General features: G+C 35.1%; 1 protein-coding gene across 1 annotated transcript; it reads left to right on the plus strand.

The window, feature by feature from the left end:
- The first annotated feature begins 1,932 nt into the window (after positions 1-1,932).
- On the plus strand, positions 1,933-13,184 carry LOC142973873 (myrosinase 1-like). The gene is made up of 10 exons (XM_076115895.1): positions 1,933-2,087; positions 2,307-2,437; positions 7,969-8,137; positions 8,552-8,822; positions 9,408-9,543; positions 10,031-10,128; positions 11,023-11,154; positions 11,874-12,047; positions 12,487-12,731; positions 12,987-13,184. The coding sequence occupies exons 1-10, from the start codon at positions 2,035-2,037 to the stop codon at positions 13,141-13,143; spliced, it is 1,566 nt and encodes a 521-aa protein (XP_075972010.1). The 5' UTR covers positions 1,933-2,034; the 3' UTR covers positions 13,144-13,184.
- Positions 13,185-16,761: the final 3,577 nt, after the last annotated feature.

Genomic DNA, 16,761 nt, shown 5'->3' on the forward strand with positions numbered 1-16,761 from the left:
TTAACATTTATTTGTGGTTTAATTTTGTGCATAATATTTAAATTTATGATTAAATTTAACAGCGCTTGTTTCATTGTTTACTACAAAAGTCTACTGATTAGCATACAATAGATTCAAATATCTTAAAGGTTTACACACATTGCCGGCGGCAGCTGTATATAGTCGCTCGAGTAACGCGGATTGCAAGGACAGTGTGCTCCCGAGACAGTGTTAAGTGTGGTGGAATCGCCTCAAAACTGGAATGAGACTCGTTGTTTTGCGCTTGTTTCTGCGATCGGCAAAAGCCGTGAAGGTGCGGTGATGCATACGGCCAGGACTGACCTTTAGATATTATTACGTTGTGTGAATTTAAATAAAAAATTACTGAAATAATTATATTAGGCCGGGGAAAAAGTCTTTTCGTATTATAGTATGTATGAACTTGTAATAAAATCTTTTCTCTACACAAAAAAGCTCGATATTTGGGTACCTCACGTGCTTATTAAAAGAAACCTAATGAACCGTGTACTCATTTGTGATTCTTGAAGTCAAAGAGATTTTATTACAAGTTTGATTTGAAACAAAGCCTTAAGCTATTATATCTATAGCTCTAGAGTTTTAGACTTAAAATCTGACTTAAATGCGTTGTCATTACTTAATCAAGATTCATACGTAATGGTCTTCTAACTTTGTTTATTTACAGCCAACTAAAGAGTAGTTATTTAAATGTTTATAATTATGCAACGGTCGGTAGGTATTTTGCTATAATCTTTTAAGGAAGCATTTTTTAAAATATAGGTACTATTCTAGACTGGGTTTTTACGTCAAACGTTTGGTAAAACCTACAGACAAGGATAACATCGTTTCCGTTTGCGATCAGTCGTTAAGCCAAATCGGTATCGACGAGCGTTCGAATTACTCTGACACAAGTTTAACTGCTCACTACTCGAAACTGTTGTTAAATCGTGAAGAAGAATGAAAGAAACTTTGACACTCAAACACTAAAACAGATATAAGGAAATGCTGGTCGAATTAAGTAGCTCCTCTAAGGTTCATAATGCAAGAGAATGTATTTTGATATAAAGTTATAATCATGAGTCATGATCATAAATGTATGATACTAGCGGCCACCCGCGACTTCGCGACTCTACCGCGATTTTATATTATAGTCTTCCTCAATAAATGGACTATTTAACACAATCGTTCCGAGCTGTTCTTCAGCTTAGCGCGTTAAAAATCAAGTATAAATATACATATAAGTATAAAAACAAACTCATCAACTTTATATTATTAATAGAAATGTTTACAAGCATAACTAACTTGTGACAGGTAACTGCATATTGGTAACGCGTTCATAATATTATAAGCATAAGCTTATACTAAGTAATAATAAATTAGATATTAATTTAAAAAAATGCTACAATTCAATATGATTTATCATTAAGCTCTAAACGGCTCTTAACAAAAGCTTAGTACATAAGTGTTGTCCCTTAAATAGTTTAACTTTATTTGTATGAATTTCTAAAACATACGATAGAAGCACTTCTACAAAACTGCAGGAAATAAATCCAAAGGAAACTGTCATATGTTTTTACACATAGCTGACCCGCGCAACTTCGCTTGCGTCACATAAGAGAGAATGGGTCAAAAATTTCCCCGTTTTTGTAACATTTTTACTGCTGCTCTGCTCCTATCGATCGTAGCGTGATGACATATATATATATATCCTCGATACATGGGACACTGAAATAATTTTTCAAATAGGGCCAGTAGTTCCTGAGATTAGCGAGTTCAAACAAATAAACTCTTTAGCTTTTTAATATCAATATGAATAAATAACCTTACACTTGAGAGAAATTACGTAGCTAGAAGAATTCTAATATATGTAGTCACTATTCATTCTTTTAGAGGCAAACAATGTAGCTATTAGATCATCGCAGTTTTGTTCCCAGAGTATAGGGAAAATGTTGTCTTTTATACGTCAACGTTTTACCTCTATAAAATGTGCGTGTGTATATTAGTAAAATTAAAGCTTGCTAGGAATCATTTGTCAGCATGTTCTTTTCAAGTCGAGTCGCAATTGGTCAAGTTGTTTTGGCTAATTTAAGGTAAGAAGTTCAGTGTACAAGTGATCTAATGTGGTGATAGAAACACAAATGTGCTTTTGCTTGGGTATTATATAGTACTGAGTAAAATAGTAAATAAGGAATTTTATACGAAAAACCAATCGTTACTGCAGACAATCAAAAAGAAAATTAGGCGTTGCTCTACAAATTTAGTGCTTTTGTACTAAAAAGTTTAAATCTTTTTCTATTTGATACTCTCAGTTTGCTGAATCTAGTTGGTGGGAGATATTTAAGAGAAAGTGATGTAGGGAAAAACTACAGTTTCCCTGACAACTTTGTGTTTGGAGTGTCGACGGCTGCGTTCCAAATCGAAGGAGCCTGGAATGAAGGAGGTAAGTTTATAGATTGTTAAAAAAGTGAGCTCATCCTGCAAGTCTTTTACTCTAACAATTACTCTGACATAATTGCAGTTAGGAAAATATTCGAATTCTACATAATAGAGAAACATATTTTCTCTGTATAATCGCATTAAATGCCAAATTAGTCTTACTATAAACAGTTTTTGGCCACCTTGGCAAAGGAGTTTCCAGAAATCCTAGTCAGTCATTATAGTGCTCCTCTTCATTTCTTAAGGAATTTTCTCACCAAATTTGATTTTTTTACGCTCAGTAGTTTCGGCTGCGCGTTGTCCATCCAGCAGTTATCAGCCAGTCCCTCAATAACGGATATTACACAATGGTCAAAAATATTACGCAATTATTAATAAGCCTAAGGGTAGAGTAAAATAAGGGAAACCGAAATAAAAACACCTTCCGTTTCCGTTAAAATGTTCTTAAATAATTGTAACTAGTTCTGATCTTCTAGTTACAATTCTTTAAGAACAAAAGGTTTTAGGACCAAAGAAACGTTAATCTTTAAAGGTCACAGAACCCACTTAAAGTTATAAAACTATCGCTTAGTTCTGACCTCGTCTTGACATATCAAACAGTAGAAAAATAAACAAAATTGATATATTTCCTGATAAACTTCACCTTTATGAGCGACTGTCACTTTTGAGATCGTATACGGTACTACGGACTTTAAATAAATATCAGATACATTTTGTTAAATCACAAGATCCTCTCATTGCTGGGCTCTGACTTCCACCATAACTTTCCATTGTTGTCTATACCGGCAGTCTGATTCCATTTTGGATTGCAGGTGTCCAGTTTGAGGTCCATGTCCATTTTTATCAATCCAATATTACTTTTGAGTACACAATGCAAAAAAGCTTTTTAAACTTGAAATGATATTAGAATCTCAAAATTCTCACGATTAACCGTAACATTCATCTTCTTAGTTGAATGTTACTCCATCCTGAGTTTCTTGTTGATGCTGATGATCCATTTTGAGATAGCAAAACAGTGTAAACCATTTCGATAACCTATCGCCGTAAAAAAATAGGCCATCTTTGGTTATAATTTAGTCATTCAGTCATATAAAATCCATAGAATAAGTAACTACAAGATTGATAAAATTAACACAAGCCACGCAATACCGGAATCATACAGAAGTTCAAAAATAAATACAAATCTGGATTTACCTCACAGCAGTAATAAAATTACGTGAAGAATATGGTATAAGATGTAATCAGTTACAAAAGAAACTATTTACGTAAATCTCGAGATGAGATAAAACTAATCTCAGCATTGTTTTAAATCAACTAAATTGACTCGTTGTAAAATCAGATGAGTATATTTACGATATTATTATTAGGCTTCAGCTTAAAGTGATTTGCGTTAAATGCAATTACTAGGTCAGACAAATAAAATTGTCATGCTTGTCTAGTCCTAATCTCAGAAACCTAATTACTTTTGTGTAACTAATTAAAAGATTAGAGTGCATGTCTAATCTAATAATTAAATAACTTTCACAACATAATAGTGCATTTTTGAAAATGGTTTAAAGTTTTTTTCTAACCACATAACCAATAATTGTAGGACTTAAAACCACAAAGTGGGAATAGACGGGTCATATCTCACAATATATAGGTTCACCACTATTGATAGATACCCCACGATAGACATCTCTGTCAAAGGCCGACCACAGCGCTGGTTGCGGCGACCTAGGTATTGAGGATCCGTCTTGGAAATTACTTACAAAAGAGAGATTTGGAAGTTATAAGGCCAAGAATTTGCATAACATGGAGATTTTTAAATAATCATCCATTGATATATCGCTCCTTCAATGCAAAAGGGCCACAACTCAAAAAAAAATGAAAATCGTTTTATTGCAAAAATGACACCTGAACCGACTATATTTTATAGTAAAAAAAAAACCCCATCATTTTTGCTTATATTATGGCTGCACTGACTTACTGCCCTTTTTGCATTAGCTCACTTTGACAGATAATGTTAGTGCAAAACAGCCACTTTGTGAGTTGCGCCCGGAGATTCAACGCAAATGCTCGTCAGTTGCGTGAAAAAGTGCCACAATCCAAAATACGTCTGTGTTGGGTGCAAAAATTTCAAGTAAATGTGATTATATTTTACAATACAAAACTGCCATATTTTGGGAAACGTCCTTTTTGCATTCTAACTATAGTATTTGTTACCATATTTTGGAATACAAAAGTGCCATATTTCTGAAAATGACCGTTTTGCATTCAAACACTAGTATTTGTTATTATATTTTGTAATATAACAGTAGCATATTTTGAAATACGTCCCTTTTGCATTATATTATTGTGGAATAAATAATTATTTTTAGCATGCTAGAATGGGAAGGCCATAAATATGGCCGTTTGGCATGATAATAATTTTAGTTTTCGTTAAAATTTTCGAAATAAAATTTAACATTTTGATGCAGGGAAAGGCAAGGGGGGACCCTTCCCTTTCAAATCGCCCTTTTAGCGGCAAGATCCGACTAGTCCTTTTCAAATGCGTCTAAGTCATCCCGCCATCTCCATTTAAGTCTCCCGCGTCTGCTATGACCATCCTCTGGCATCCAGTTGGTAGATATGCGGGCCCACCTTTCCGAATGCATGTGGTTAACGTGGCCGGCTCAGTTCCATTTCAACCTGGCGGTCTTCTTCCCTAAATCGGCTATGCGAGTTTGGGAGCGCGGTATAGAATTTTGGACGTGATCTGTTCTTCTTACATCTGATATACTACGCTCCATCGCTCTCTGGCAAACCTTCGGTTTCTACTTTTGGTTTTTCGTAAGGAACAATGTTTGGGCACCGTAGGTTAGGACGGGTAGTATAAACATTTCGACGAGCTTTCGGTTTAGTGACAGTGGAAGGTTACCTTTCATTAGCTCTTTCAGGGACCAGGAGCTCTTCCAGGTACTTGTGACACGTTTGTCCAACTCTTTGTCCCGTCGGTTGTTAAAAGAGGTTATCTGGCTCAAGTAAGTGTACTCGTCGACATAGTGTATGACGTGCCCGCCTACCTCGACCCTACGTTTTGTGTTGTTGGTCATAACCTGGGTTTTTGTACGGTTCTTACTTAGTCCAATCTGAAGGCTTGCCGTGCTCAGATCTTTGAGCATTGATTCGAGTTCCAATGCAAAGGAAGAGAAGAGGACAATGTCGTCTGCAAAACAAAGGTTGGTTAACTGTTTGCCACTAACAACAATGCCTTTTGATTGCCGCCAGGCTCCTGAAATTTTTTTCGAGGGTTCTGGTAAGTAATTTGGGAGATAGCGCATCTTCCTGTTCCACGCTTCTTTGGATTTAGAGAGATTGTTGTATATTGCTTTGACGAGTTTGATGTATGGAGCTTCGATTCTACATGGTATCCTTAAGAAGGTCTTAGTTATGGAGTGATGATTCTATGGTGGGATGACTGATGCTGCCAAAAGCTTTGGAATAATCCACGAATGATAAATATAAAGGTTTATTAAACTCATAAAACTTTTCTATTATCTTATTTCTTTAATACTCCTGCTGCACTCAGTCTACCCGTCACGTTACCCATTGATTGATGTTAAATTTTACTGAATAATGAAAGTTACGCACAAAGTTGATCTCTATTATATTACTTACTAAATAATAAGTAAAGATTTTTTAATTTAGATTGTTTACTACAATGTTTTCCTGGTGTCTATTCACTTATGGTTTTATTTACTTATAAGATTTAACTTTTTGATACGGTTTTTTACCAAAAAATGTACAATAAACCATTTTTATTTGCAAAACTGTGTTTAATTTTTGACATATTTTTCATGATATTGGTTCAAATTTTGAATGCAAAACGGACTTATATGCTTTTTTTTTCTTAATAGGTAACAGCTATTACAAAGTTTATATTGTTGATAGATAGAGCTAAAAAATACGCATCTAATGATATATTAACATCTTATATTTAATTAATAAATATATAAAATATTATAAAAAAACAGTTTCAAAAATTTGTTTTGGCTCTCCTGTAAAATTTATAGTTTTCGATTTGTGTCCCTTTTGTATTCAAGGAGCGATATGAAAAATATTTTTGACATGAATAATACAAAACTTATATTAGTGACCAAGTAATTCTAGATTATAATGCATATAAATGCTGTTCTAGATTTGACTTTTGACACATCGATCTGCTCCTTTCGTCCGAAATCGTATATCTTGTACCGAATCGTTCACAAAGCGTGTGAAGGTATCAAAACAAAGCCTCAATGGGCTTTGACTGTCACTCGGGAAATATACCGCACCACATCCTTATCAAATTTGACAAACCACAAATCTCTGTCCTTCGTAGTAATACCGGAACGCACAAGGGTGAACTATCTACAAACACGTCTCAAGACATCTATCACGTTTTAGGAACATTTAACGCACGTTTCATGCTTATAGAGTCGAGATAACTCGTTAGGTAAAATGAACGCTAGTGTATGCGACTGTTGAAATTTAGGTCTTGGATTCGAATCCTAGGTCGGGAAAGAGCTTTTGAGTATTTCTTATTCTTTAAGAACGTTCTCAATTTGCGACTCGGATATGGTGCCCGATATAGGGGCTAGTAGTTATACAGTGTAATCTATACTAATATTATAAAGCTGAAGAGTTTGTTTGTTTGATCGTTTGTTTGAACGCGCTAATCTCAAGAACTACTGATCCGATTTGAAAATTTTTCAGTGTTAGATAGCCCATTTACCAAAGAAGGCTATAGGCTATATATCATCACGCTGCGACCAATAGGAGCAGAGTACCAGTGAAAAATGTTACAAAAACGGGGAAAATTATAGTTCTCTTATGTGATGCAAGCGAAGTTGCGCTTGTCAGCTAGTTACTTATATACTTCATACGCCTGGGGGTTTAGCCAAGTTGCAATAGAATATAGAAACGCTAAACGCAAATCTAGGGAGGGGCACTAGCGTTGGATAAAAAAATTGGAGCGATTTGATCATTGTTTGTGATGGGCGGACCTGCCAAAAAGGTAGGTTACCTACCGTTGGCTTCTATATAAGACCTTTTCCTTTGACATAGATCCTCCGTAATTTGAGTCCATGGTGTTCCACCTTCCTTTCATGGGTATTTTTCTCACGTGTTTCCTTAATAAGAAGGCGTCGCTTTACTACAATGACGTACTCATCAATGTTATTTGTGCTCTTGAAGCTCGCACTCGAAAGGACAACACGTAAATGCTTATTATTTTTCAATAAACCATATTTATTCTTATCACTTAGAAAGGTTATTTTATCGTGTTGCTTAATGGCTATTCGGGTAAAGTCAAAGTATGCCAATTCCACAAGACTTTTCTAATTCAAAAATAACACTTCCATACATTTTGATATATGTATATATCTTCACTCGCATTCTTCAGGAGAGAAATGCAACATGGCTAAGCCCCCTCTGCTCAAACTTTTGAATATTACAACCGTTAAAGAACGTATGTTCTTGAGACTCAATAAGTTTTCAGAATCTGTACATAATTGAATCAATACTTGGTTTAAGGTAAAGGAGAAAGCATATGGGATACCCTCCTCCATGAAAATGTGAACTTTACGAATGATCGATCTAATGGCGATGTGGCAGCTGACTCTTATCACAAGTACATGGAAGATATCGACATGATCAAGAACCTCGGTCTCGGTTATTACCGCACTTCTATTTCTTGGTCAAGGTATGTTGTTTCAAATATATAAACACTAACTAGATGCTTCTATTCTGTAGTGCGATTCTGTGTGTGTGTGATACAGTCGGTACTGTCGAGTATCGAAATTTAGAATGTACTGCTAAAATATTTCCTACGACGCCCGTCAGAGGCACTGATCAGATTTTCATACATAATTTCTCGATGACAGGCCGGTTGTCGGTAGTTGATAGTAGTAGAGAATCGAGCTACAGGAATGTTTCTTTACATATTATGAGTACCGTTATTCTTATACTCGAAAAATAATTGAATTAAATTTCGCATATTACAGTTAGCTAACTTAATTTTGAACAGTTCCTTATGAGGATTTTTGATTTGGTGCTTACACTGTACCTAAAAATCACTTTAAAAAAATCTTATTTCTAACATTTTTTCTCTTAATAGGATTCTTCCAAACGGTACTGATGCCAATATAAATAAGGAGGGTGTTTTGTACTACCGGAGGTTTTTCAAAGAACTTCTAAAGGCTGACATTATTCCAATCATCACCTTATACCACTGGGACATACCTACAGCGTTAATGAAGCTCGGCGGCTGGTGCAACGCAAAACTGGTGGATTATTTCGAAGACTATGCTCGCGTGGTTTTCCATCTGTTTGGCGATTTGATCAAAAACTGGATCACTATGAATGAAATCCATCAACATTGTATTGGAGTAAGTCAATAATCTAATGTATTACCGCTTTACAATTGATTACAAAATATTTTATCAAAGATATATTATCATATCGGTGATGTCTGGCAAAAAGGTTACGTGCGTAGTACTCGTAACCGGCAGTCCTGTATGACAAGATGTTTGGATGTGAATGAAGCAAAGAAAGTTTGCAAGGGTTCTATGGTCCTTGCCTACCCCTATGGTAAAGAAGCGCGATTGTATGTGTGTACGTATTTTATCAATCTCAACAGTTCTCTCACATTCTATGCGGAATATAACTTGATTTTTCCTCATGATTATAATCTATGTGCCGCCAGTTCTTCCCTTACGGCTTATCAGATTGATAGTGTGTTACGTCGCGTAAAAAGTACCTAGTAATAACGATTTTACATCGATTAGATATTTAGGGAGGTAGCTGTCAGTTTACCCATACCTAGAAATAGGAATCTAGTACATAGGATCAAGAAGTAACAATAACAAAGAACTCATAACGCTATCTTTAAAGCTAACCCTGACCTATCAAATCCATATTCATTTATTCTTGAACTTGTTTTTGCTAAAGGACAAATGTAATGCATTATACAGGGCTACGACAGCAATTTCTATGCGCCAGCATTGTCGTCGAGCGGCTTCGGCGTGTATCTCTGCTTTCATTACATGCTGTTGGCACACGCGCGGGCTTACCGACTCTACGAGAAACATTTTCGCCAGTATCAAAGAGGTTGGGTTTTCTTTTCGCATTTTAGTAAAGCTTCTAGTATTTAGGAAAGGAATGTTTGGCTAAGAAAATAGAAAAGAGAATAATTCGAATGGAATAAATAAAAATCATAGAAATCTTTGATCTTTTATCAATCTAAGAATAAAAAAAATGTTTTAAGGTTCTGTGTAACCTAAAAATATTTTGTTCAATGTTTATACTTCATACTAAATTCGCCAAGTAAAACATTCTTTTTTTCACACGCGAAAAGTACCTTCAGTTCGTATTTATTTTTGTTACAATATATTTTCCCAAGCTAACATTATAATATATCACAGTAATTATCATTATAAACACTTATGACATGATAAATTATTAAGGAACTAAGTTGACAATTAACTTAATATGGTAACAACTTTGACCTTAGCCTTTATTTATGTAAACTGGTATTCTAGTTAACGTTTAAGTTATAAATTTATTTGTACTTTCAAACATTTTTTTTTATTTGCAGGCAAAGTCGGCATTGTTCTTGATAATAACTGGTTTGCACCCAAAGATCCTAAGTCAAGGGAAGATCAGGAAGCAGCTGAACGCTATCGTCAAATGCACGTACGTAAATAAAAATACATATGTAGATAATCTACTTTTTTAACTCGTTACTATCCCACTGCTGGGCAGGGTCTCCTCCAGAACGAAAGAGGGATCGAGCCCTAAGTCCACATTGCTGGCTAAGACCAGTTTGGGAAATTTGCATGGCCTTATAAATGAATTAAAACAAATTTTAGGCATGCAAGGTTTCATCATTCATACATTTGACTGCACGTTTGGCGCAGTGGTTTAAGCGGTCACCTCGCCGCAACAACCGTAGCGCCGCGTGTGGTGGGTTCAAATACCACCCGGGACAAATCTTTGTGTGATGAGCACGAGTATTTGTTCTGAGCCTGGATGTCAATGTATCTATATAAGTATGCATTTAGAAGTATATAAGTATGTTTATCAGTTATTTGGTTACCATAGTACAAGCTCTGCTTAGTTTGGAATCAAATGACCGTGTGTGAGTTGTCCAATAATATTTATTTATTATTTATTTATTTATCATGATGTTTTCCTTTAACGTTAGAGCAAGCGTCAATTACTTCTAATACTCACCTAGCTACGAAAAGTCATTAGTGTGTTGCCTCGGGTTTGAACCGTCGACCACTTACGTGGGAGGTGTCATGTTATGCCACTTAGCTATCTTTGCTGTAGCAATTCTTAATACAGTTTTTTTATCCTTGAAACTTTTTAACATACATCCACGACCCATGTATAAAATTATTAAATTGAAAAGTCGGTGTATGGAAAAATGAGGACTTTCTCAATGTGCCATTTGTGCACAAACTACCAAGAGTTTTAGCATAAAACTAACTTTTGAAAGTGTCAGAAAACGGCGAAGTAGCCACTAAAGAATATTATTAGTGACTTTGTTGTGGAAGACTTATCAAACGGTTATTTTATTTTCAGGTCGGTGTGATTGCACATCCCATATTTTCGGATACTGGTGACTATCCTGCTATTGTAAGAAGTATCATTGATGATATGAGTCGTAAACAAGGGTTCTCGAGGTCACGGCTACCCTATTTCACTAAAGAAGAGGTCAGTCTTTTTAGGCACAATACAATTTTATGATACATATTTCAACCTGATTTTACTCAGTAGAATATTAACGAGTAGAAGTACTTAATAACAGCTTTTAAGTAAATAAGTAGTGTTTTTTTTATACCGTAGACCAAAATTTTGGACGAAACTTTATACGAATAATAATCACCGTACTCTTTAGCTCAAAACTACCATGCATCTGGTTTCAAAATATTATGCTTTTCTAGTGTTATTTGTATATCGAATGTAATATTGTTCATTTCAAATTTGAAAACCTTATCTTATTCCGATTCACCGCTGCCTAATCCAAAGAGAACGGGTCAGGATCAAACCAACCCAACATACATTAGTTTCAATTATATACTGCTTAAACTAAGTGGGGTTCACCGTAATGGCTTTTAGAAATTTAGTCTAAACAGGTCTTTAAACTGCCAATATTGTTCCCACTTTCAATAGGTACTAAAGTATTTTTTTTTAGAATAAGTTTTTATAATTTGTAAAAAACTGTTTATCTTAATTTAACAGTTTTAATTTATTTTTCTCTGAAAAGAATACGATTATTGCTTTTAAATGCTCTTTACTCTTTTTCTCTCTTCCTGGCTATTCGTCCCATATAGTGGTGGGGTCAGCGTCCCTAAACGGCCTTTCAAAAAGACGCTTCTAACAAAATAAAATTAATTACACTTAAACAATAAAAAAACTGTTTGTGTTCTTAGGTTGAAGCATTAAGAGGGAGTGCTGATTTCGTTGGTTTGAATCATTACACCACATTCTTGGCGTCTGCGTCATCGATGGAAGAAGGATGGCAGTTACCATCGTTGGACCACGACACTGGAGTGAAACTGGAGAAAGATCCGTCATGGCCGAAATCTGGTGTACCTTGGTTAACTGTACGTAATTAATTGCCGATATATTTTGGCTAGTTTAAGCTGATTCTTACGTAAAGCTTACAATTCTAATATGGATTAAACCTGGATGTTGGTCTTCCACATCGACTGTGGTAAAACTGCCATTATTTGGACCAGGAGCGTAATTCTCTAAGTCGATATCCATAGTCGGTACTATGGATACCAAGAGCTTGATATGTTAAATGTACTACAAAAATAGTTCCTACGACGCTTTCTAGAGGCGCTGATCAGCACTTCATACCAAATTTCTCGATAGCTAGCCGATTTTCGACATTCGATAGTGGTAGAGGGCCGCATTTAATTTTTTAGTACATTTTAAATATCAAGCTCTGTTTCTTTGTTTAGTTAAAAAATTAAAGGCAAAAGAAAAAAGAGTTTAATTCAGTCGGCTATTGTTTAATTGTATTTCCTTAACCTTCAGGTGCATCCTCCCGGTCTTCGTGAAATCATCAAGTATTTTACGAAAAACTACGGTAGGAAGAAACCAATCTTTATTACCGAAAACGGGTTGGCAGACAACGGTGAGCTCGAAGATTACGACCGAATTTCTTACTTCAATGAATACTTGTATCAAGTTTTACTGGCTATACATGAAGACGGATGCAACGTCCAAGGGTATTTTGCTTGGAGTTTAATGGATGATTTCGAATGGAATGACGGATATCTGTAAGTATGAATCACAATAGATTAATTTCTAATGAATTGCAATAGAGTGGTCATAACTCGGATCAAGGCCTGGGAACGAGTCTCTTCCCGCAATCAACTTTCAGAGCACCAACGGTAACTGCAGAAAGAGCCTTTATGTGCATAAGTTAACTATAATTAATAATTCTGTGTGTTTCCAAAATAAAGATAACCGACCACAGTCAGCTGCATAAGCAATATTATATGTCATTAACTTTTCATACCTCTCGTTTTCAGGGTTAAGTTTGGACTATACCACGTAGATTTTAATAGTCCAAACAGAACGCGAACGCCGAAGCTGTCTACAAAAAGTTATGCCAACATTGCTCGCACGCGCCGCATCGATTTCAACTATCTTAAACCACCGAAAAATCATCACCACTATGAAGATTAATACCTATTTGTTACAAGAAAGCTTCTAATACTCAATTAAATATAAACAAATATGATAAAATACAAAGTGTTACTCGCAAACTGTTTCCTCTTGTTACTGACTACATTTTCTGCATCTTCCTTTTACGATTAGTAGCAACTATAGAGAAAAAAATAGATTTATCGACGTCTTTTTTGACAGTAAAGTGAAATCTAATGTATCCAAGCTAGTAAAAATTTCACATTCTATTTCACCAAATTCTAATTGATTGTAGACTTCGTACAAGAATGGATAACACAGCTTTTTAATTTTATACGTCATGCAATTCTTACTCTACAAATAAATCCTTCCAGTACAATAATATAATGACAAGCTTTAATTAAATTTATGCCCGCATTAGTATTATAATTATTCAAACCATTTTAATTGAGTTAGTAGGACAATAAGTTAAATGGGAACATTTCACCACAGCCGGTCGGCCTCAGCGGGAGCTAGATTCTAGGTATGCAATATCACTGTTTACATTGTGGGCGTAGTCACTTATTCTTTGAACAACAGTATTTTACTCAAATGTCACTGTGGACACTAAATGTACTAAGAAACTGGTCCCTATCTTAACAGGGTTTATTCGTCGTTATACTTTCTGTTTAAAAAGATCCAATGGTAAGAATAAAGTTTTAATTTTATTCGAATTTATGTAATAGAATTAAAAGAAGGACTAATTAATGTAGCTCAAAATTTTTAATATACATTAATTTTCATCGCATCATAATATAAAGAACTTTTGTTTTAACAATAAATCGTACTTTGAGTACAAATTCATAAATTGTAGAGTTACTTATACAAACGTATACTAAATACACACATATAAGATTTATAACACACGAATTGACGTATTCATATTGCACAAACGCACACAAACTAATAATTACAAATAATTACTTGAGCAATTTTTATTCAAGAATTCATATTATAAATCATTCATAAATTGATCGTTATGCAAACAAAACAAATTGCAACTTTGTATGCGAGTACAGTCAACAGTCAATGGATTAATTAAAATTGTAATAAAATATAGTGATTATCGACTTAGACTGGGCATTCGTTATCTCTATATTATAAGTTGACCTAGTTATTTAATTAAATTAAAAGTAGTACACTGTAATTTGCAACCCACGGAGCTGGGTAAGGCCGTTTGGTCGTCACATAGTATTTTTTTAAATCTACTTTACTTGGTTAACTGAGGGAATTTGCTACCATAGTCAATGTATGTGTATCTATCACTAATTAGACGCCTAAATTCCGTTTTGATGATACCCGGATGGCGTATCAGGGCACAAACGTCGTACAGTGTACGTCAAATTGATGGCCACTGTTCAGTATATTGCTGCTTTGGCGTAATGTGTTAATCACTATAATCTAAGGGAGAAAACAATGTACAGCATACTGCACGTTTGGCGCAGTGGTTTAAGCGGTCACCTCGCCGCAACAACCGTAGCGCCGCGTGTGGTGGGTTCGAATCCCACCCGTGACAAATCTTTGTGTGATGAGCAGGAGTATTTGTTCTGAGCCTGGATGTTAATGTATCTATATAAGTATGTATTTAGAAGTATATTTATCAGTTACTAGCTGACCCGCGCAACTTCGCTTGCGTCACATGAGAGAAAATGGGTCATAGTTTTCCCCGTTTTTCTAACAATTTTCGTTGCTAATCCGCTCCTATTGGCCAAAGCGTGATGTTATATAGCTTATAGCCTTCCTCGGTAAATGGTCAACACAAAAATATTTTTTCAATTCGAGCCAGTAGTTCCTGAGATTAGCGCGTTCAAACAAACTCAGCTTTATAATATTTGTATAGGTAAGAGAACCTCGTAGCTAAGTAACAACCGCGTCCATCCATCTCTAAGGTTAAGCTACGCTTGCCGAGGTTGTTCCGTGGATGGATGACCATATACTATAATATAATACTCATAACTACTTAAAAGAATATACAATCAAACTAACACGAAATTCTACCAAATACCACTAAATGGGTTTATTATTAAGATTAAATACGAAAATAATGTAATTAAAACTACTTAAAAGAATATACAAACAAATTTATTATAACTAACACGAAATATTTAGTGGAAACTATTTCAAATTAATATCAATTCGAAAGAGTATAACCTCAACTGATTAGAATAACGTAAGTAGCATAATAATCAAATTTCGGTTAAAAATTTCCAAAGCGTAGGCTTACCCAGCTAAGACATAAAACGTAATGAAAGTGCGATTTAATATTACCCGTAGCGCCATCTAGTGAAAGCGCCTGTGCAACCGCAAAGCGGTGGAGCGGTTTCTTCCGATGGTCGCTGTTTTCCGTGGGAATGAGATATTTTCCCGGAGTAAAAAGTAGCCTATGTCCTTTCTCGGATATCAAAGTATCTCCATACCAAATTTCACGCAAATTGGTTCAGTAGTTTAGGCGTGATTGAGTAGCAGACAGACAGACAGACAGACAGACAGACAGAGTTACTTTCGCATTTATAATATTAGTATGGATTAGGTTACCATAGTACAAGCTCAGCTTAGTTTGGAATCAAATGACCGTGTGTGAGTTGCCCAATAATAATAATATTTATTTACTTTCAAGTCGTTGTCAATTAAGATACGCTATAGCCCCCCTGGTGTATAAGATACATCTGTTACGCTCAATCATGTTCTTTATTTTGTCATTATTTAAATCCAAGACTTAAATCCGATCATTAGCCGTCATACTTTAGTCTATGTGTAGCGAAAATGCTTAATACGAAACAATTTTCCATTATTAATCTAATTTATCAGAATTTCAGATAGTTTTGATACTTTTGATAGACTTACCCTCACCTAATGTCTTCACTACCTGTAGCGCGCTCACAAAGTTTCGATACAAAGTATCAAACTCGCTTTGTTCAAATTCCAAACACTTGAAGTATTTGACATTTTGAAGTTTGTACTAAATTAGTTTACTAGACGCTGGAGGCGCGTAGTAATTTTCCATAAATAAACTATATCAAAATGGAATTCTATGACAGTGCTGTAAATTATTCTCGAACAATACCTAAAGATCTGTCGCAGTTGGTCTCAAATATATGTAAAAGTATGTTAAAATATGACAGTAATAATTTAGTCTGATAAGCAATAACAATTTAAGGATAAGCTTCTTCACAATAGTAAGCACTCGTAGCCTACTTGTTCATAACCTTGTCATGAAATGGAAATTTATGTAATTATTTGCCCTACTTTTACCATTTCTGAAGTTTAACCATGAAGAAAACTCATCGAAGTAAACCAGTTCCACGGAATTTCAGTTTAATAAAATCTCTCCAAGAATAGATTGCCTCTTAAATTCCAATAATTATCTTCTAACTTTCAATAGGATTGTCGGGATCCACTCAAAATAGTTAAATCTCGACTTCAGAAATGGAAAATTCTGAGCTTATTTAGTCCAATGTCGATTGTCTGCAAAATATCTTTAACTGGTTCGAAGTAGGTCACAGTGACAAAAATAATTCTATCAACCGACGCCCCAATACTTTGTTCCACATTGCGATCTATTTCAATTTGCAAAGCGGCAGTCCCCGTCTAGGTAGCGGAATAGAAAATGTGAACTTTAGA

This window comes from Anticarsia gemmatalis, chromosome 6, assembly GCF_050436995.1.
Source record: "Anticarsia gemmatalis isolate Benzon Research Colony breed Stoneville strain chromosome 6, ilAntGemm2 primary, whole genome shotgun sequence".
Classification (NCBI taxonomy): Eukaryota; Metazoa; Arthropoda; class Insecta; order Lepidoptera; family Erebidae; genus Anticarsia; species Anticarsia gemmatalis.

Excerpts from the sequence above, each read along its gene's own strand:
- LOC142973873 (XM_076115895.1), top strand. The coding sequence starts at position 2,035 with ATGTTCTTTTCAAGTCGAGTCGCAATTGGTCAAGTTGTTTTGGCTAAT. Across the intron at positions 9,544-10,030 it reads TTTTCGCCAGTATCAAAGAG|GCAAAGTCGGCATTGTTCTT; the intron begins GTTGGGTTTTCT and ends TTTTATTTGCAG. Across the intron at positions 11,155-11,873 it reads CCTATTTCACTAAAGAAGAG|GTTGAAGCATTAAGAGGGAG; the intron begins GTCAGTCTTTTT and ends TTGTGTTCTTAG.